Raw genomic sequence first — 22,974 nt, forward strand, 5'->3', positions numbered from 1 at the left:
ATACATAATTTAACAAAGGAATGGAGGCAGGTTCAAGAACCTGGGAGTCTATCAGGTTTGTGTGTGCCTCAAAATTTCTTGAGGAAAATATTCTAAGCTTTTTTCTAAACACCTGAATGGAAGATGTCATAGGTGAATAGGAATGTTAACAATGACTCTTAGACTTCCGAGCATATGTGAGTCTGGCCAAGTCACTTAAATATGTCTGAGCTCAGTTTTCTCACTTGTAAACTAGGGATAATAATATCTGTCCCAGTTTCCGGGAAAGAGTTATGCAAGGTAATGAAGGTGAAGGTGCATTGTGAACCTTGAAGTGCCATACAGATGAAAGATGGTATTGCTGGTGTTTCTGCTCAGAATCTTCTTGTTCTTGACCTTTCTTTGACAGAAGCTTGCTTGCTCCTCCTTACTTCTTCTACTCCTTCTTTCTCTCTTTGCCTCAGATTCCAGGTAGTCAGCCCATTCCTGAGCAGGCATCCACCTGACATGTGAAGAAACCAGAAAATACAATCTATAACAAGGACAAAAAGCAGTAAAGAGGGATGGAACCATTAATAACAGAGGATCGAATTAGCATACAAGGACCTTAAAATAGAGAACATAAATATGCCCAAAGATTTGATAGAAAATTAATGTCATAAGAAGAGAAATGGAAGATACAATAAAGGACCAAATGGAACTTTGTAGAGTTGAAAAATACAATATATGAAATGAAATTATTATAATTTCCCATGATTGATAGCAGATCAGACTTTGCAAAATAAAGGGTCAGTGAACTTAAAAACATAGTAATACAAACTTTCCAAGCTGGAGCACAGAGAGAAAAAAAGACTGGGAAAAAATAATCAAACCAAATCTCAGTGATCTATCAGGCAATATCAAACTGTTTAATATACTTGTAATTAGAGCCCCAGAAGGGAAGGGAGAACATCACTGAAGATATAATGGCCAAGTATATTTCAAATTTGATGAAAACGATAACCCCACAGATTCAAGAACTCAACAAACCCAAGATAGAGCAAATACAAAATAAGCTATACTAGGCCATATCCTAATCAAGTTTCTGAAAACCAGTGATAGTCTACTAGAGAAGCCTTTTAATTATCTTTTTTAAATAGTCAGCAGCCAAAAAGGCTATTTTCACTCTGAACTTTTCTGCACCAGCCTCTTCCATGTCCCCTCCTCTTCGGGATAAAATAGAGGAACAGTATTATCTAGTCCTCAACACTAGCAATAAGAGGCCATATGTAGAAGGCAGTGAGCATGTGCTGGGCACTCACATGATCTCATCTAATTTTCACAATAACCCGGCAAGCTGGGAGCTATTATTATTTGTCCTATGGGTGAAGCAAAAGAAACAAAGAGAGGTTAATTTGTTCAGATCATGTAACTTGTTCTGTAAAGTCAATGTTGGCAGCCTCAGAGCCCAGCATGCTTATAGCATGCTTATAACCACATATAGCAGCTCAGTGAAGGTTATCACACAATTCCAGGGGCAAAGGGAAATACTATTTGTATTTCTGTACCATGTATCAGTCAAAAAATGGCTTCCTATTAAATCACAGCTTTCAGCCACTTTCCCCAAACCATTACCACCTCTTCCTAGCTTGAAAAATAAGTCTTAGAAACATCTATTGGCTATACTCACTCATTATGGTTATATGTCAAGGACTGGTAAATGAATCATCTGTAATTTGAAAAGCAATAAACATGGAACCGGAAGATATTGATTATCAGCTCTGTGACCTCGGGCAAGTCACATCTCTGGGCCTCACTTTCTTCATGTGTCAACCGGGGAAAAATAATAACTAACTGTAAGGAATATATAAGAAAACATAAGTGGAAGTTGTTTGTAAACTGAAAGGTACTATACAAACTTGAGGTGCCTTTTCATGTTTACTTAGGGAGGACCATTTAAAAATGGAACTGATATGTAGGCAGTGGAACTGAAAATGTAGGCAGCAAGATCTGATCATTCCTTTTGTTTCTCAGGATTGGTGACTTACATAATGCCTTTCACTTTTGAAAAAGAATTTTAGTATAATGATATATTTTCTTTGGGGGCAAAGTTTAAAGAGACCACAGGATCCCCAAGCTGTTGCATTCTGCCCTGCTGATAAAGGATACTGGAAACAGAGGCTGACAAGTCATACAAAGGAGCCTTTAGAAGCTTGTGTGTTCACTGTAACACTGTGCATCATAGCCTGAAAAATGTCTACCCCTTAACCCAGTAATTCCACTTCCAAGAATTCATCAAATGAATAGCTACTCATCTAGCATTGTTTTTAATAATGGAAAATTAGAAGCAAACAATTAATAGAGTTATTTGATAAAATATGAGTAATAAAATTCATTCTATAAATGAGTAGCTTACTATTAATCTAGGAAATCAATTGTACTACTGGGTATTTACTCCAAAGATATAAATGTAGTGATCCAAAGGGACACATGCACCCCAATGTTTACAGCAGCAATGTCCCCAATAGCCAAACTATGGGCAGAACTCAAATGTCCATCAACTGATGAATGGATAAAGAAGATGTTGTATACACACACACACACACACACACACACATACACACACAGTGGAATGTTATGCAGTCAACAAAAAATGAAATTTGCCATTTGCAGTGACACAGATGGAACTTAGAGGGTATTATGCTAAGCAAAATAGGTCAATCAGAGAAAGACAATTATCATATGATCTCATTGGTATGTGGAATTTGAGAAACAAGACAAAGAGGATCATAGGGGAAGAGAGGGGAAAAATAAGACAAAACCAGAGAGGGAGACAAACCATAAGAGATTCTTAATCTCAGGCAACAAACTGAGTGTTGCTGAACTGGAGGGGAATGGGAGGAATCATGTGGCTGGTGATGGACCTGGGGAGGGTATGTACTATGGTGAGCGCCGTGAATTTTTTAAGACTGATGAATCACAAACCTGTACCCCTGAAACAAATAATACATTATAAGTTAGTTTAAAAAAATAATAAAAATACTACTGCAAAATAAAGCGTTGGGGGAGGTGGGGAAGCAGGCCAAGATTGGCAAAATGTTGACCACTCTTCAAACAGAGTAATGGAAATTCATTGTAATTCTCTCCACTTTTGTGTGTGTTTGAAAATTCCCCCCCAATTTTTAAAAAGTGTCATTCTGTAAATGAGTAGCTTACTTTTAATCTAGGAAATCATTACTCTGGGTTAAAGAAGTATAAGAAAGTAAAGTTTTAAAAGGAGGTGACAAAAATAAGATTATCATCTGATCCAACAATTCCACATCTGGTTGTATGATCCCCCCAAATGAAAGCAGGATATCAGAGAGGTATTTGCACATCCTTCTTCATAGCAGCAGCATTCACAATAGCCAAAAGGGTGGAAGCATCACAAGTGTTCATCAGCAGGTGAATAGATAAACAAAATGTAGTATACACATACAATGGAATAGTCTTCAGTCTTCAAAAGTAAAGAAATCCCGACACGTGCTACAATATGAATGAACCTTGAGAACATTATGCTTAATGAAAAAAGCTGGTCACAAAAAGACAAATACTGAATGATTCACCTTACAAGAGGCATCCAGAGTAATCAAATTCATTGAGACAGGAAGTAAAATGGTTGTTGTCAGGGGCTAGAGGGGAAGAGGGAATGGAGAGTTGTTCAATGGGTAAGGACTTTCAGTTCTGCAAGATGAAAAGAGTTCTTGAGATTGGTTGTGCAAATTGTGAATGCACCTAACACTAATGAACTATGCACTTAAAAATGGTGAAGATGGTACATTTTGTGTTACATGTATTTTACTACAATTAAGAATTTTTTAAAGCAAAGAGGAGCTAATAAGTCATATGGGAAGGAGTGTTTCAGGTTAAAAAAAAGTTTAAAAAATATGCAAGCACAAGAGAGCGTGGTGCATTCTGGGAACTGCACGTGATTCTAATATGGCTGCGGAGACCAGACAATATGGGGCCTCATACACCATGTTTAAGAATTAGGACTTCATCTAGAAAAGCAATATTGAATTGATTTGCTTAAGGTTGTTGATCAAGTTGAGGGCACGATATTGACAGGATCACTCCAATCTCCTGATTCCCAGGTTACCAGGTGTGTATCTGTGTAGATACAGGATTTATGTTTAGTAATCATCTTAAATGGGTAAACGTCTATATGAAACACCAATATTGCCATGTTTAATGTTTAACCCATTAATTAAGTTGTAGCACACATTTTCCAAAGAATAAATATCACTCACACAGATCCTTAATTTCCTGTTATCGTCACTCATTAAGCCCTTTGAAGCTGAAAAAAAAAATGTGTAAATTCCCTTTAAAAACAGGAGGCCTCTACTGGCACAAAAACAGACATATAGATCAATGGAACAGAATAGAGAGCCCAGAAATAGACCCTCAACTCTACGGTCAACTAATCTTCGACAAAGCAGGAAAGAATATCCAATGGAAAAAAGACAGCCTCTTCAACAAATGGTGCTGGGAAAATTGGACAGCCACATGCAGAAAAATGAAATTGGACTATTTCCTTACACCACACACGAAAATAGACTCAAAGTGGATGAAGGACCTCAATGTGCGAAAGGAATCTATCAAAATCCTTGAGGACAATGCAGGCAGCAACCTCTTTGACCTCAACCGCAGCAACTTCTTCCTAGGAACATCGCCAAAGGCAACAGAAGCAAGGGCAAAAATGAACTATTGGGATTTCATCAAGATCAAAAGCTTTTGCACAGCAAAGGAAACAGTAAACAAAACCAAAAGACAACTGACAGAATGGGAGAAGATATTTGCAAACGACCTATCAGATAAAGGGCTCGTATCCAAAATCTATAAAGAGCTTATCAAACTCAATACCCAAAGAACAAATAATCCAGTCAAGAAATGGGCAGAGGACATGAACAGACATTTCTGCAAGGAAGACATCCAGATGGCCAACAGACACATGAAAAAATGCTCCACATCACTCGGCATCAGGGAAATACAAATCAAAACCACAATGAGATACCACCTCACACCAGTCAGAATGGCTAAAATTAACAAGTCAAGAAATGACAGATGCTGGCGAGGATGTGGAGAGAGGGGAACCCTCCTACACTGTTGGTGGGAATGCAAGCTGGTGCAACCACTCTGGAAAACAGTGTGGAGGTTCCTCAAAAAACTGAAAATAGAGCTACCCTACGACCCAGCAATTGCACTCCTGGGTATATATCCTAAAGATACAAACGTGGTGCTCCGAAGGGGCACGTGCACCCGAATGTTTATAGCAGCAATGTCCACAATAGCCAAACTGTGGAAAGCGCCTAGATGTCCATCAACAGATGAATGGATAAAGAAGATGTGGTATATATACACAATGGAATACTATGCAGCCATCAAAAGACATGAAATCTTGCCATTTGCGACGACGTGGATGGAACTAGAGGGTATCATGCTTAGCGAAATAAGTCAATCGGAGAAATATAACTATCGTATGATCTCTTTGATATGAGGAAGGGGAGATGCAAGGTGGGGGGGTTTGGGGGGAGGTAGGAAAAGAAAAAATGAAAAGATGGGATTGGGAGGGAGACAAACCATAAAAGACTCAATCTCAAGAAACAGACTGAGGGTTGCGGGGGGGAAGGGGGACGGGAGAGGGTGGTGGGGAAATGGACATTGGGGAGGGTATGGGCTATGATGAGTGCTGTGAAATGTGTAAACCAGATGATTCACAGACCTGTACCCCTGGGGATAAAAATACATTATATGTTTATTAAAATAAAAAATTAAAAAAAAAAAACAGGAGGCCTCAAGATAACATGTATGATACTATTTTTGTAAGAAAAATATAAATGCTTGACAAACACTAGAAATATCTACAACAATGCTGGTAGTTATCTTTGGGTTGTGTGATTTTGTTTAATTTTTGTCCGTTTTCCTAGTGCTTTTTTGTTTTGGTTCTTCACTGAGCACATAAACCAGAAGAAAATGTTAGTAAAGAAAAACTAATTCTAAGGTACATTCTATCAGATGGTAAATTTTTCAAGAATACTTTGGCAACAGTGCCAATCAATTCTTTTGAGTCAAAAAGCCAATAATCCCCTGGCAGGTCAGCTTGGATCTGCAGAAGTTGGGAATGTCAGAGCTTTCTAACTCTATTTGGTCTCCTAACTCAAGAAGACCCCAGCCCCCAGTGGCCCCATCTTCCCCCACTCCCTCCCTTCCTCCCTGTGTGATCCATCCCTTTCATACTCCTGCCCAATTAGACTGTCTTTTGAGAACTAACACCTGCTTGATGGGATCACTCCCTATATAGCCTGCCATCAAGGCGCTTAAGGACACCTGGGTGGCTCAGTCAGTTAAGCGTCTGACTCTTGATCTCAGCTTAGGTCTTGATTTCATGGTCATGAGTTTGGGCCCCACATTGAAAACAAAAAAATAGTGCTCGAGTACTGTAGGAGCAAAGTGTGCTGGGAACTCCAAGGTCTCTCACCAATGAGGCCATGTTACAGACCTACCTTCAGCTCAGAATTCCTTGCCATAAAAAATGAGGTCATTTGGGGGAAGCAAATGAAAGGGAGGGAAATAAGATTGACAAACCAATTTCAAAAGGCATGAGAAGCTTCTAGGGAAGGAAGGAGGAAGAGAGGATGAAGACTAAATCCCAGCCCTCTGTGCATGAGGGCATAGCACCTGCTTCAGGGGGGTCTTTAGTGAGATGCTGACCACTGCTTCTTTTTTTTTTTTTTAAGGTTTTATTTCTTTATTTGACACAGAGAGAGAGATTACAAGTAGGCAGAGAGGCAGGCAGAGAGAGAGGGGGTAAGCAGGCTCCCTGCTGAGCAGAGAGCCTGATGCAGGACTCGATCCCAGGACCCTGAGATCATGACCTGAGCCAAAGGCAGAGGCTTTAACCCACTGAGCCACCCAGGCACCCCTGACCACTGCTTCTGATCATGGAAGTTATCATGCTATCATATGCGGCTGGGAAGACTCAGACTGCTCTTCTCAGAAGACAGAGAAATCTAGAATTCTAAATCCATAATAATAGAAAGGACCCTCACTGTGTCTAGCTTGGCCCTGATTTCCTAAGGCTCCATTGCTGGTTTTCATCCTCCTCTTTCCAGACTGGAAAAGTGTTCCACCTTTCTTCCTTTGGTTAAGTTATCCTTCAAGGCTCAGCCTGGGTTTGCTTTCTTGCCATGAATCACATTATACTTAAGTTCTCTGTACCGCCTTCCTTCATTTAACCATAGCTCCTGAGGGCAAGAACTGGGTTTTATTCACCTTTGTGGTCACAGTGCCCAAAACACAATAGGTGATATTAAATATTGCTTGGACCGAATTGACCTGATTGAAGAATTATGGCTCTCTTGTTGTTAACACTTCCACATTTCCTACTTGAAGGTGAGCAACACCTTCACTGACAACTGAGCTTGGTACACTGACCACCTTCCAGAGCCTCCAGAGACCCAGCCTCTTTCTAGAGCCACCAACAGTACTATTCATTTGCACCATTCCAAGAGCATCCTGTACTGAGTGAGCCCTTTGGACAGAAGGGTTTTCCTTGGGGCAGAAGGATTCATGCGGTTCCCCTGCTGTTAGCATTAGCGCTGGATTGTCTAAAGTTCGTTATCCTATAATAAAAGTCCCTGACCCAACCACTTCTCTAGAAAGCAATATTTTATCTTTAAGAAGACTGGAGTTAAGAATTTTAAAGCAGCCTGCTCCTTGAGTATGGAGGGTTCTAGGGTAAGACCTTTTTCTCAATAGGAGTCTCCCTTGCTCACTTCTGCACAGCCTTCTCACCATGACCAGATTTATAAGGTGCTCAATGAGATTCTGTGCTCATAGCCCAAATCTACCCCGCAGTATAATTTGCTGACCAGCCAACTGGTTAGGCTTTGGAGAACCGTGCTACTGATCCCCAGTAATCTGTGATCCTCAAGTGATCCCAGCCTGAAAAAGGGCAAGTGAATAGGCTAACCTCAAAGTGGACCTGGCCTTGAACTTGCCCTTGACCTATGATGAACTTCCTGGCACTTTGGGCCAGAACAGCTCTAATCACACCCAAGCTTCCAGTTCAATGTCACCATGTGAAAAAGGGAATCAAAAGCCCTAGTCTCAGGAGATCTTCCTAAATGCCATGCTGTGTTTGTTTTTATTCTCTCTTGATTTGTTCACAGTTAACTTGCAAAGTTAAGTGTGAACAGGCAACTTCATGAACAGAGATAATGAAGCCTGGAGACCAATTATAAGAATTGTGTACTCCTGCAGCGTTTCCTTGGAAGATCCTTCAAATTAAGCCACAAGCTGCTTTTCTTTCTGGCTTTAATGTACAGTCACCAAACTGCAGAACAAGAATGATTCACCAAACAAGCTTCTGCCTTTCTTTTTCTGGTGCTTCATCTAACTGGCTTATGCCTCAGAGTAAAGCTATTATAATGACATTATCCTTCTAATGAGCAATGGTGCAATGCTTTGCTGATGGCAATACCCAGAATTATGCAGTGTTTAAAAGCCATCATGACTTTAGGGAATACTCACTAATTTTTTCTATTGCAAATACTGTAGTCATGTTCAAAATGAATGAGTGTAATTCTTTTGGCGTTTTTTCAAACTTTTAATTCTTCTAATAAATCACAGCTCCCCAAAGGAATAAGCATAGTTCATTAGCAGTGCTAATGAAAATGTCATCTTCAGTAAAACTTACTAGAATATCACTCCCTGGATGTTTTCAGATGCTTTTGTTTGCCAACTTTATTAATGAAAAACTTTGTGGTCTGCATTAGTAAACAGAACATAATTCTTTGGTGGGTGGGTGGGGGACAATCACCCTTAGACAAGTAATTACTTATATAATTTTAAAAACAACTCTAACAATAACACAATAGTGTGACCAACCTTCAGGGGTACTAAAAGACTTTTTAAAACTAAGACTAGCATGAAACGCATTATAGTTAGTAATTCTTTTCTGCCATTATATTAATTGCTAAGGCCTTTTCTTCATTCATGTTTAATGAAGGTACTTTGGGAAGTTTCAGGTAAATAGTTTGCCTGCTTCAGATCGTAAACAGTGACTGAAGATTTAAATTTCCAACTCTCAAGGCTTCAGCTATGTAGTGTCCTTCTAAATACAATTTACTTTAGTGCCCAGTTCATACGAGCATGATACATATTAGTTGAACCAAATAAATGAAGATTCTATTGAAGTAGCAGACTAAACAGTGATTCTGATATCATTTTTGCTCCGTTTGGGAACTTCTTGTCATTGAGGAAATAAATGATGACCACCTAAATGAGAAGAGTGGCCAGGTATTCCGAGTTCGCTATAGCTTGGGAATCAGCTACTATTACCTTTGTTTGGCAAGGACTCAAAGGTAGACAGATGAGTGGGAAAACTTTATAGCAAAAAAAGGGAAAGCTTCAGCTACGCTTTAATTGGAGGTTATGGACATGGAAAAGCTGAAAGCAGGATACCTAGAAGTAGGACATTTTATACTAACTCAGGGAGCATATTTGGTTGTCTCTGGTTAGTCCTGAGTTAGAAGCAAGGGCAGAAAATAGGGAAGCGGGCAGTCATTGAACAAGTCCTGATCACTCTAGACCAGTTGCTGCAGAGATTGTCATTAGACTCTCTGGACTGCTTGCTACAGAGGTTGTGGGTCAGAGATCTATTATCATATATAGTCTAGCAAGTATCTGTAGATATATTCATTCTCTCATATATAGCACTCAGTTTCTCGAGTTGCTTTCTCATCTTCATCCTTCTTGAAATCTCAAAATGTAGTAGGCATGCAAAGTGATACACCAAGCTATGATACCCACTCCTAAAGAGCAGAAGTCAGAGAAGGGGGACAAAAATAGGAATAAAGGACAAATTTTACGTGAAGCATACATGCTTCTCAACCATTTGATGTTTTATTTTTTAACCATAAACAGATTATCAGTTATGTGATTTTTAAAAATTGTATATTTATTTAAAAAATTGTATATTTATTTATAATATGTACCTAAAAAGAAAGCACCAGAATATGAGCTAAGGAATACTAATATTTTATTTTTTTTAATTTATTTTTGGTGGGGAGAGGGAAAGAGAGGAGAGAGAGAATCTTATACAGTCTCCACGCCCAGTGCAGAGCCCAATGAAGGGCTCGATCTCACAACCTGAGTTCATGACTTGACCTGAAATCGAGTTGAACACTTAACTCACGGAGCCACCCAGGGGCCCCAGGCATACTAATATTTTAATACATGCTAATAAGGACTGATTTTACTTGGGAGTTTTTATGACTTAGCAGGGAAGAAATGACATCTTCACTCTCCAAGGATCTTCTATTTGTTTCCAGGAATTTTAGAGATTTACGCACACATTAAGTTGGAAAGCTTCTAAGAAGTGATTTTACAATCTTTGGCAAGCAGAACTGCATTTAAATCTTTCTAGAGAGAACATCAGAGACCCCTAGAAAAGAGAATTCTGTACTCTTGTCATTCTGGTCCTGTGATGGCCACTTCCTCCAGCAGCCTCGTTCTTTAGGAGGAACAGTTGCCACAGCAGTGACAAGAGCAGACGGCAGCTGCAATTGGAGTTACCAGATTATTTACATCAACCTTTAGCAATGGAACTTTGCTGAAGGATTCAATATGGCACGGAAGTCAGTTTCATCATTTGACTTTCTCTTTATATAAATTTTAAATAATCTTTATCATGAATCCAATTAGTGCATGCAAATAGTTTCTTAAAGTTCAAAGAGTGCTGAAGCTTTACAGTAATAATAATAATAATAATAGCAGCTCCTTGCCTTCTCTTCCCCTCTCCACTGCCCCCATCCCACTCTAGAGAGGAATCTTCAGTTCTTCTAGCTGTTTCTACTGGAATCTACTTCTATGTTATATTTACTTCTATAAATCATATAGGAGACTGAGACTTGTTCGTTGGTTGAAATTATCAATTGCCTTTCTGGCTATCTATCTATTATCTATCTGAAGCTATCAGTTTACGGATTCTCATTCTATCACAATTCTCTTTTTGTTGTTGTCGAATCAGTATATTATTTTCATTACTAAGGCTACAAAATTATTGCACTTTCTATAAAAATTTTATTTCTTTATTTGACAGAGAGAGACAGTGAGAGAGAGAGAACACAAGCAGGGGGATTGGGACGGGGAGAAGCAGGCTCCCTGCTGAGAAGAGAGTCCGATGTGGGGCTCAAACCTAGGACCCTGGGATCATGACCTGAGCTAAAGGCAGACACTTAACAACTGAGCCACCAAAATATTGCATTTTTGAGCCAAATAGTGTATGGTCATTATATTTTCTTTCTTACATGATTTATTTTTCTGGAGTGAATAGATGTTTCCCTTTGTTTAGTTTTTGTTCAACATCTCAAGTTTTCCCACACCCTCTAACAGCTCTGAAAAACATTTTTCCATATGACCAAAACGGTTTACCAATTCCATGTTTGTCTTGGATACATTGATCCTGAAGTCCTCCAACCTTTCAATCTGTACTGCTTCCTCACAATGTTCCACTAAGCAGCTATGGGCCTGAAATTGCATTAAACCAACATCCTGAGAGTTCCCCTGCCCCCATTCCATGTTGGATTCTGTTTCTTGGATCCCGTGTCTCCTTCCTTTTTGCTTTACGCCCTTGTTTTACTAAAGCGCGTTCATCTAGAAGGCTCCTAAAAAAGCATGCATGATTCATGGGAGGTCAATTTTGTGAGACACGGAAAAACACTTTCTTTTCAAATTTTACTCAGATTGGTAATCTGGCTAGATATATAATCCTGAGGAAAAGTAATTTTTCCTTAGAATTTTAAATGCATTGTTTTACTGTCTTCTAATTTCCAGTGTTATTGAGAAATCTGATGCCATTCTGATTTCCGATTCTTTGTACATGGACTGTTTTGTTTGTTTGTTTGTTTTGTTTTTTTCTCTCTCTGAGAGCATTTAGGATGTAAATTGCATTTCAAGTGTTTCAAAATATCACAATGTGTTTTGGTGTGGGTCTCTTTACGTTCATTATTGCTGATGCTCAGGAGATCTTTTTTGACTTATAGACTCTTGTCTTTCAGTTCTGATAAATGTCTTATATAATTTGCTTAACTTCTTCCCCTTATTTTAGTCATTTCTTATATTATTTACTTAATTTCCTCCCCTGATCTCTCTTCTGGAATACCTATTATTTGATGTCCCTTGTTTACCAAAACTCTCACTTTCCTATATTTTCTTTCTCATTCTTTCTTTCTGGAAATTTCTGTGACTTTGTCTTCCAATCTTTGATTGAATTTTACATTTTATTTTCAATTTTAATTTCAAAGGACTTTCTCTTTAGAGTCTTTACTTCATGGGTTTGAGATCTCTGAAGATATGAGTTATAATTTCTTGTTTTTTTTTCCTTAGTTCCTCACAATGACTCTGAAATTCTGTTTTCTTTGAGTTTTTCCCCCCTGGCTTGTCAGTTTTTTGGTCTCCATCTGTCATGATGGAGGCAATCCCCAATTGTATGATCTTTGTTTGCCCCTTGTTGTGGAAAGCTGAGCTGCTGGAAGGCCCCTGTTGCATGGAGGGGCTTTGTTGACTGGTCAGCATTCTTGAAGGGCAATAAGGTGGCCAACCTGATTTAAAAAAAAAAAATAGCTTTACTGAAATATAATTCACATACCATACAGTTCACCCATATAAAGCATACAATCCAGTGGCTTTTTAGTATATTGACAAATGTGCGTCCATCACCACAATCAATTTTAAGACATTTCCATTAACCTCAAAACAAAGCAAAAGAAAACAATCTGTCACCCCTTAGCCCTCCACCACCAACCCCTTCCCTTTCATTGTCCCTCAACCCTAGGCAACCACTAATTCACTTTCTGTCTCTATAGATTTGCCTATTCTGGACATCTCATATAAATAGAAACCTATAACATGTGGTCCTTTGTAACGGGCTTCTTTCACTTAACATAATGTTTTCAAAGATTATTCATTTCATAGAATATATCAGTATTTCCTCTCTTTTCATTGCTGAATAATAATTTGTTATATGGACATATCACATTTTATTAATCCATTCAACAGTGTGTGGACTTTCAGGTTGTTTTCACTCTTTGGCTCTTATGAACACTGTTGCTACGAACATTTGTATACAAGTTTTGCATGGACATAAATTTTCAAATCTCTGATACATACCTATATATGGAATTGTGTCACATGGTATCTATGTTGAACCATTTGAGAAACTGCCAGACTTTTCCAAAATGGCTGCACCATTTACATTCCTACCAGAAATGTATGAGAGTTCTGATTGCTCCACATCCTAGGCAGCACTTGTTATAATAATATGTATGTCTTAACAGATATGCCTTTTTGATTATGGCTAGCGCAGTGGGTGTGAAGTTGTGTCTCATTGTGAGTTTGACTTGCATTTTCTTGACAGCTCACCCTAACTTTTGTTGTGACTCTTTCAACTTTAACTATGCATTGATCTTTTTTGCATTGGCAATTCAGTTTTGAGCCCAGCCATGGCTCTTGGGGATGGGGCTTGTGAGGGAGGAATGGTGCTTATGAAGGAACCTCTCTGTGTTCAGTGTGCAGATTTTCCCTTAGTCTCCTGGTTTCATACTGTAACCACCATCTCTCTCCATGCTGGTGTCCCCAGATCTAAAGCTTCTCATTTTCTCCAGTAAATAAACTCTTGTCTTTTGAAGAAAAATAGAAAGGTGGTCGCCTGAGTGTGGGGGAACCTTGCATCTCAGTTTTCCTTATATAGGTATTTAGTCATTCTCTTGTTTTTGGATCCTGTCCTACCATTCTTAGCGGCACCTCATTATCAGTGGTATCTGGAGTCTTTATTTCTTCAACTTCTGTAGGGTTCTCCAAGACAAGTATATGTGGTTTTGGGAGGGAGGAGATTTAAATTTTTAATTAAGAAATATTTCAAATATTCACAAAATACAGAGGATAAGTAGAAGAGACAATTTTGTATTTACCATGAACATGCTAACATCGCGTGCGCGTGCACACACACACACACACACACACACACACCCCACACACATTTTTTCCTCCCTACTTGGTTGTTGGGTTTTTGAACCTTTGGGAGCGAGTATTTACCACCTCTCCAAATCTGAACTCAGACACTTGAATTTGACCAATTCTCCAACTACTTTCAGTCTTGGTGGGGTTTCTAAAGATTCTTATTTTCATTGAAGACGGAAGAACAAGTTTCTTCTTGTTCTAACATTTTGGGAGTGATTTTCTAGGGGAAAAAAGAATAGAGACATAGATTTATTCTGTTCCCTTGAATCAAAGCATCTCTAAATTATTATGGCAACATTTCTTTTTTTTTAATTTTTTTATTTTAATAAACATATAATGTATTTTTATCCCCAGGGGTACAGGTCTGTGAATCGTCTGGTTTACACATTTCACAGCACTCATCATAGCACATACCCTCCCCAATGTCCATTTCCCCACCACCCTCTCCCGTCCCCCTTCCCCCCCGCAACCCTCAGTCTGTTTCTTGAGATTGAGTCTTTTATGGTTTGTCTCCCTCCCAATCCCATCTTTTCATTTTTTCTTTTCCTACCTCCCCCCAAACCCCCCCACCTTGCATCTCCACTTCCTCATATCAAAGAGATCATACGATAGTTATATTTCTCCGATTGACTTATTTCGCTAAGCATGATACCCTCTAGTTCCATCCACGTCGTCGCAAATGGCAAGATTTCATGTCTTTTGATGGCTGCATAGTATTCCATTGTGTATATATACCACATCTTCTTTATCCATTCATCTGTTGATGGACATCTAGGCGCTTTCCACAGTTTGGCTATTGTGGACATTGCTGCTATAAACATTCGGGTGCACGTGCCCCTTCGGAGCACCACGTTTGTATCTTTAGGATATATACCCAGGAGTGCAATTGCTGGGTCGTAGGGTAGCTCTATTTTCAGTTTTTTGAGGAACCTCCACACTGTTTTCCAGAGTGGTTGCACCAGCTTGCATTCCCACCAACTGTGTAGGAGGGTTCCCCTCTCTCCGCATCCTCGCCAGCATCTGTCATTTCTTGACTTGTTAATTTTAGTATGGCAACATTTCTTATTAAATATTTGTTCTTCCCTTGTTCTTAAATTACTTTATTCATCTTCATTAGCAATTGATTATGCCTCCCCCTTTTTATTTCTGTTCTTGTAGTTATTATTTTGTTGTCTCCCACCAGTCTTGGGTTTTACTTTATTTATTCACATAGCAATTTGCAATTTGAAATAATATCTAGCCGGGGGAATTTTTGCAGGATTTTTAACAAGCATATTTGGAAGTTTCCTCAACTGTAGCCCAATTTATTTTTAAAAGGTAGAGAATGTTTTGATTGTAAATAATTAATCTCAGTTGATAAAATTATTTTTTGAAATGAATTAATCTAATTTAAAGAAAATTTAAATAGAAAGTAAGATTTAAATGATTCTTTGTCTTTACTGTTCTTGTGAGCTTAAAAGAAGGGAATAATAAAGAATTCAGGGTTACACAACATGAAGAATAGGAAAATTACAGTTCTAGTGAGTGTCATTTCCCAAAAATGAAAGGCTGGCACAGAAAGCTTTTGGAGGAATGTGGCAGTTTTCTTTGCTACAGGAGATTGGTCACTGGACTTAATTCATGTCCAATTATGAAGAATCTTTTGGTTTCTATTGCTTATCAGAATTCTTTTAGCCACATCACATCTCAAAAATCGAATACAAATGACTTCCTAAAATTCTAATAGTGTTTCTTCAAACTGCAATTAAGTTTCCAAATTTGTGTTCTCTGCCTATGAAAGAATAACCTGGCCAAGGGGGCCTACCCAGAACCTTCTTTGAATAGACACAGGTAATCCTCTTGGCAAGGAGTGGGGTGAGGAGGCTGTCTCATGTAAGCAGATTTGAGTATTAATCCCAAGGATTTCAATATGGGATCCCACGGTTCTGTCAATACCCCAAGTTCTTCAAAAGCATAATGGCAAATTTGGTTAAACTTAGAAATGTATCTTTAGAAAAGATTACTAATTCCCATTCCGTCTCCCAGCCAAGAGAAGATTGATTATTCCTGAAATGCTGGTGGCATGCTGCTTTCACTAAAAACTCTGTCGATAATTGTGCGTTGCTACTGTCTGGGAGCTCTTCTGGAGCTTACTTCACATGTCTGTCAAATGAGAGGATGGCATTAGATAGTGTCTGAGGGCCCTCCCAGGTCAGATGTCCCATACATTTGTGAAAACTCTCGTTTATACTCAGGAGTACTTGTCAGGGTAAAGGAAGGAGAGGAGGAAGCTGAAGTTATTTAAATAAATACCTTTGCATTGAAAAAAAAAAACAAACCTGACTCATTTAGTCATAACATATAACTAGGGTGTGCCTATTTATTTCTTTGTGGTCAGAAATAAGTAATATTATCCTATTTCCATCAGAATTGTCTCAGCTGTGAAAGGCATTCAAATATATGATAAAAAGGTAAAGATTAGCCTATTAAGTGTGCTTTATTCTATCAGAACATCTCTCAGTGCCTTTCTTTCTCTTAGTATCTTTCTCTGACTTTCCGACCCTGTCTCTCATACATATACATGCACACACACTGTGTGTGTGTGTGTGTGTGTGTGTGTGTGTGTGTGTGTGTAGTTTTTTGTTTGTTTGTTTTTAAGAAAGGTGTCAGGTAGAGAAAAGGAAACAGTCTAATGGAAAGAACAGTGAACTAATGTTCAGTCCCAGCTCCATTACCAGCTAGCTTGGTGTCCTAGACAGCTTTCTTTCTTTCTTCCTCAGTGTCTTCTTCGGCAAATTGGGAGATCATAGCCAATGAGTTTATCTCACAGGTTGCTGTGAGACTACAATGTGTTAAATCTGCCTTTGAAGTCTATATGAAGGGCTATACCCATTTAAAAGTATAACTGTTTTGTCCTATACCCACTTAGGAGCCCATTACACCATAATATAGAAATTTGAGGTAGATTATCCATTGAAAAGCATGAATTCAGGGACTAATTGTCATAGATATGAGTGACTGCCCACATTTTAAAGGGAATTGATTTCAACTTGTACCTTTTATTCTGGTAAGAATTATCCATACAGAAGGAGATCAGTCTCGGTATCACTTAAACTGGATAGAATGGATTCTTGATGTAGATAAAATGGTACTAATACCACAGTAGAGACTGAAGTTTCAAATGCTTAGAACTGTGGTCTTAGAGGTCACTTAGTCCAGCTTTCTGTCCTGGGTATGTACCTCCCTCCGACAAGGCAGCTTTGCTGGATTCTTTTGATTGATAGGTAACTTGATTCTGCTTGATAGGTAGCTCTTAATATCTTGGGGGCAGCTCTTAGGAATTTTGGCAATTTCTGACAAATCATCTTAAAGAACTTCTTTTGTCTCAGTGACTTTGGTCCTGCCCCCCAGATACACAGACTAAGCCTCTTTGAAGACTGAAATCAAGCTCCCCAGATCCCTATCTTTTCTCAAAGAAATGACTCTAGATTCTACAATCATTCCCCTTGGGTTAAAGCTTCATGTCTGAGATTGTTCTGGTTACTTTCTTCTTTCCAGATGCTGGCTTAGGTAGACTTTTCTTAAAGTTTGCTGCCAGGAAATGCCCCCCCAAGAAATTTGTGGAGATCTGACCAGCATGGTTACTCTCATATTCTCAGCACTGTTCTTCTTTTGCAGCTTAAGTTGGGATAAGCATTTTTGACAGCGTCAAACTCTTTCCTTTCAGTGACTGGCTTGGCACATAGTGAGAGAAAATGATGCAGTAGGGTCTGGCAAGACCTGAACACCTTTACAGAGGGTAGGCTGGGGACCTGAATGGGGAAAAGGAAAAGCCAGAGATGTGAAGCTTATGGGTGGCTTGGGTAGAAGGATAGTAGGGGAGGGAAAGCTTAGAACTGAGAGATAGTATTCTTAGAGATCAACTCTCTGACAACTCAAGAGAAGAATGTGAGCTTTAAGCTTTACCTTCTGGTCCTCTGACTCCTAGTCTTCTAAGTTATTTGAAAGAAAAGTTAACATGGGGCTGGAAAGTTTGAGGACTTTGGAAAAGTAGTCAGATGCTATGTTGAATCCTATTCAATGGCAGCTGCTACCTGTGTAAAGTAAGGAAGACTTCAAGGATATAAAAGTTGTTTGGGGAAATCCAGATGTTACTGCTTTGTCTGTTGTGATGATGTGGCAGGCAGTCTCCAAGATGGCATTTAATGATTCTTTGGTCCTGTTATTCACACTCTTGAGACTGACCTAAGTAACCAGTAAGATAGTGTGGAAATGATAGAGTGTTACTTCTGAAGTTAGGTCACGAAAGATGCAGCTGCTGTCTTGCCCTCTTGGATCACAGAAGTCAGCCACCACATCATGAAGACATTCAAGCAGCCCTATAGAAAGAGCTTCATGGTGAAAAAAAGGAGGCCTCCTGCCAACAGTTGCCATTGACTTACTAGCCATGTGAGTGAGCCATCTTGGAAGAGCCTTCCTTAATCCCCACTAAACCTTTAGATGACTAGCTCTGGTAGACATCTTGACTGTAATCACTTGAGACACTAAGCTAGAACCTTCCAGCTAAGGGCCTCCTGAATTCCTTATCTGCAGAAACCACGAGATAATGTTTATTGCTGTTTAAGTTGCTAAGCTACTAAGTTTTAAGCTACTAAGCTACTAAGCTTGAGGAATTTGTTATGCAGTTATAGATAACTAATACAGGTGACTAGAAAGGAGGAATAAGGAATAAAGACCTCTCATTCTAGGCCTGGCCTTGTCCTGGCCCCTAAGGATGAAAGAAGTACTAGCTTCATTTCTGCTTTTGGACATAGCTGACAACCAACAGAGCTAGAGGATGACAAGAAGGAAGGGCTTTATGCCCTCTAGTCATTCTCTTTCTCCTCTCCCTCCTCTTTGTCTTTAGTGGAAAACTAGGATGACATTGAGAACTCATACAAATTTCACTTTTGCCTTTGCAGTGGCCCTCAGGAAAAGCTGCCCTGGCCTTTATCCCCTCATTAATAGGCTGTGGTTCCTTGAGAGCAGGGCTTGGATCTTAACTATTTCTATCCTCATTGCTTAGCAAGTGAACATATGTGAATAATGAATGATATTAAGGGTGAGGGCAAAATCCCTCCTTCCTCCTGAATTCTGAAGAGATTCCATTCTTAGAATGCTTCCTTAACTGGAACTATTCCATTCACCGTTCATCAATGAAGTCTTGATAATAATAGCATGCATACCATCAGTCATTTTCACTATTACAGATGTCCCTAGTTCCCTATTTTAAAAATCTCTCCATTTAAGCTCCTTGCTTTTAGGAGCTTCCTTTCACTTTTTCATCCCATTTCTTCTGTGGAATGTTGCTTTAAACTGTTGCTCAAGTTCCCAAGGTGCTGGACCTAGGGGAGCATAGGCATCTGCTACTAAGATACCAACATACCACTGTCAAGTTGTCCAGAACCACAGTGGAAAGAACCCTATCTCCTGTATTGGAGATAGGAGAACTAATTCTGGGCTGCTGTCACTGATTAGCCTGTATGTCCTTGGGCAAGTTGCTTCCCCTCTCTGAACGTCAGTTTCTTTATCTTAAACTGAGAGATTGATGAGCTCTAAAGTCATTGTTGGGTTCTCTGAAGTTAGAATTCCAAGGTGCAATCCGAAAGTGAGCCCCGAGGGTCAGCACACCTCTGAGTAACTGTTACTGTTACAGTAGGTTTTCGGAACTTCCCTTCATTAGCCCAAGCATATGGCCTCGGCGAAAGGTTGTCAGGTTTACTAGGAAGAGTCTTCCGGTTTTGAAAGATGATCTTCTCCTTTCCAGTTTTGCCACTAACTTTGAGTGACCTTGGGCAAAATCTCTCTGGACCTCAGAGGAGGGAGGTCCCTGTTATCCAGACAACGCTCTAAGACCTAACAGTGACTTGGAGAGCGTTTCGCCATTGCTCCTTCTTCCGCCTGGGTGTCTCAGATCCAGAGCCGGGTTCTCGTCGACCTGAAGTCCCTCTCTGCCTTGCAGTCTAAACTTAAACCCGCCGCGCGTGCCAAAGGCGGCTCGGTTCCGTAAGAGGTAGCTACAGGTGAGCTCTTAAAGGGACAGCCAGAGCTTGGGTGATACCTGAGACTGATGACTGGGCGGAGGAGCTCAGGCAAGGGGGTGTGAAAGAATGAGCTAGTGAAAGAAGGAGCAAATGTTCTCTTTCCACCCTTAAATACATTCACACTTAGAATCACTTAGACTTAAAAACCCTCTGGTAAACCCCTCAAACTCTTAATCTATTTTACGAGCCTTTCTTTATTCACCCCCCCAAGACTTCTACCGAAGGGCTAATAATAATAATAAAAATTAGTACAAAGTGTTAAGGGCAGAGATTACATCCCCCCACCCCCCGCCCAAACTCCTCCCCCTTCCCCTGTTCCAGGCCCCACCCGCCCCCGTCTCCGCCTCCGCCTCTAACGTAGGTGGTGCAATCCTACTCCTTCCCAAGACCGCTTTTCCCGGTTGAGGATCCACCCCCGGGGGCGCCAGGCACTCTCTCCAGCCTCGGAGTTGGAAACAGCACGTGTTTAGTGAGGTTAAAGGGTGTCTCGGAATGTCTTGGATCTAGTGTAGGTGAGGTCACGTCTCTCTTCAGACACCCGGACCCTTCCGGGCCTGGCGCGCTACTCGCTCTGAACTGCGGGACACACCGGTGGGCTAGGGCGAGGTAAAGGCGGGCTCTTCCAGGGCCACCACGGACCACCTGTAGAATCTGTGTGTCAACTCCTTTGTCCTCAGAGCCACTTCGATGGCCGCCCCTTTAAGAGAGGAGGTTCACTTGGCATGGTCCCCGGGTCCCCTTTCCCGCTCCCCAGCCCCCTCCAGGTTCTCCTCCCCCTTCCAACCCAAAGGTAGCAGCGCTGAGAGCCCGGGGCTCGGCGCCAGCCGCCTCCTCACTTCCCATTGGCTGAGAGCGCGGGGAAAGCGGTCACGTGGGGGCGCGGCAGTCCAGCTCCGGGGCCGCCATCTTGGCGGAAAGTTTGGGGGGAGAGCGGTTGGGGGCGCGGAAGGAGGCGAGGTTCCGGGGGTGGGGCGGCTAGGAGGGGAGAGGGCGAGCGCGCTAGCGGGCCGCGGCGAGTGAGGCGGTCGCGGCAGAGGAGGAGGAGGAGGAAGGGGCGGCGGGGGTGCGGCTGCCAAGGGGAGCTCCTCCCCCGTTCCCTCAACCCCCTCAGTTCAGCTCCTCGAGCCCCGGGCGGGGCGGGGGGACGTGGAGCCGGGCAGGGCGGGGGAGCCGCCCCGACTCGGGCCGGAGCGCACCCCAGCTCGGAGCGCTCGCCGCTTGCTGGAACTTTGTGGTGGCGCCGCAGGTGTGGGGGCCCGCGGAGGTGTGCATGTGGGGCGTGAGGGCGTCGCGGAGAGTGGCCGCAGCCCTGTCCGGCCCCCGCTGGAGTAGCCCGGAGGAAGCGAGCAAAGAGAAAGGCAAGCTAGAGGAGGGGGCCCGAGTGGGGTGGGGTGATCTGCCTAGCTAGTCCTGTGTCTGCGCTGTATGGTCGCTACTGGCTTAGGGGCCAAGGGTCGGAGCGCTTCTGCACCCCCCCCCCGCAACAGTAGCAGGTGGGAAATATGCATAGTTACGCCAGGGGAGCGGTGGCCCCACGTCTAGGCATTTTTAGTACCCTTTGGAGAGGTAACAGCTTTCGAGGAGAATTTGGAAGCAGGCTTCTCTGCTCTTAATTTGTAGGGGTACCCACCCTTAGGTAAAAGCTTTCTAGATTGACTGACACTGCTGGGTTTTGAGGCTCTTTCTTTCGCTTGGGAAAACTTCTCCAGGTGTGGCCTTTTCGAATGGGGCTGGGAGTTTTTCGATGTGAGATTCAGGGGGAAGTGCTAGTTTAACCACGATTCTGTTCTTTGCTTTAGTTGTTTCTTTTCTGTTTTTAAAGGTGTGTGCCCTCTTCCTGATACTGGAGAAAAATGCCAGTCCGGAAGCAAGGTGAGAATTTATTTCGGAACTCTCGTGTGTGTGTCTGTGTCTGTTTTGTGAGGCAGCATCTTGTTAGCCTTACTACTTAGGGAATCTAAGCTTCATCATATCTTTCAGAAGAGGGAAACATCTAAATGTTTTTCAAACTTTCTTTTTTGAATCTCTCTAGTGACTCCAGAGGCAGTTAATTTTCACTCCACTGAAATGTCTTTTTAAAAACTTTGAGTTGGTGTTTTAATATTTTACTTTGTCATTCTTACTAAACACTCTTGTGAGCAATTGTAGGATCCTGGCTAAGAGCTAGTATTTTGAAACATTTAAGATTTATATTATAATGACAAATTGTAGGTAATCTGCTTTGCGTATCAGATCAGTTGAAGCTATGTTAACTAATATCTTGATCAAACAATCTTTTATTGTGGTAGACTACTAGTGAACATTTACTAGCAACTGCTTGTCTTCCTCCTTTTTCTGTGACATATTTTTAAAAAAATTTTGGTTATTCTAGGGAATAGATATGTTTGTGAATGTAGTAGCATTGATTGACCTAGAGGATTTGGAGAAGTGTTTAGATGTCTTTCAGAATTATTTGCTGTGTAAGGAATGTGTAATTTTAATCAGACTCTTCTTTTCTTCTTAGACACCCAGAGAGCATTGCACCTTTTGGAAGAATATCGTTCAAAACTAAGCCAAACTGAAGATAGACAGCTCAGAAGTTCCATAGAACGGGTTATTAACATATTTCAGAGCAACCTCTTTCAGGCTTTAATAGGTGGGAATTAAAACTTTATTTGTGACCATTATGTGTTAGCTAGACTTAATGCACCTCTGAATTCATTTATTTTAAACTTAACAGAGTGTGATGTACTTGGTTCTCTATAAGACATTCAGCAACTTGAACATTCAGTGACATGTGTGTTTACAAAAGTATCTAATAACCAAAAAAATTTTCAGTATGATTATTTCAGTGGTCTTTGGTGACATGTTTTATATTCTCAGCATTAACTATTAAAAGGTGGAGAAGTTGCAG

At 40.8% G+C, this 22,974-nt stretch overlaps 1 protein-coding gene across 7 annotated transcripts in view; it reads left to right on the plus strand.

Moving 5' to 3' along the window:
- Positions 1-20,489: 20,489 nt before the first annotated feature.
- The window catches only part of DLG1 (discs large MAGUK scaffold protein 1), a gene marked incomplete at its 5' end in the record, with an annotated part of 253,529 nt that continues 251,044 nt past the window's right edge, over positions 20,490-22,974 (plus strand). For 3 of the 7 annotated variants that reach the window (XM_080829394.1, XM_080829396.1, XM_080829397.1), the window contains 3 exons: positions 21,206-21,439; positions 21,904-21,953; positions 22,585-22,716. In XM_080829394.1, coding sequence (XP_080685520.1) covers positions 21,935-21,953; positions 22,585-22,716 — 151 coding nt within the window. Of the gene's footprint in view, positions 20,594-21,205; positions 21,440-21,903; positions 21,954-22,584; positions 22,717-22,974 lie in introns of those variants that run through there. The other 4 variants (XM_080829398.1, XM_080829399.1, XM_080829400.1 and 1 more) reach the window with 2 other exon arrangements.

The sequence above is a fragment of the Martes martes genome (genome assembly GCF_963455335.1).
Source record: "Martes martes genome assembly, chromosome: 1".
NCBI classification, from domain to species: domain Eukaryota; kingdom Metazoa; phylum Chordata; class Mammalia; order Carnivora; family Mustelidae; genus Martes; species Martes martes.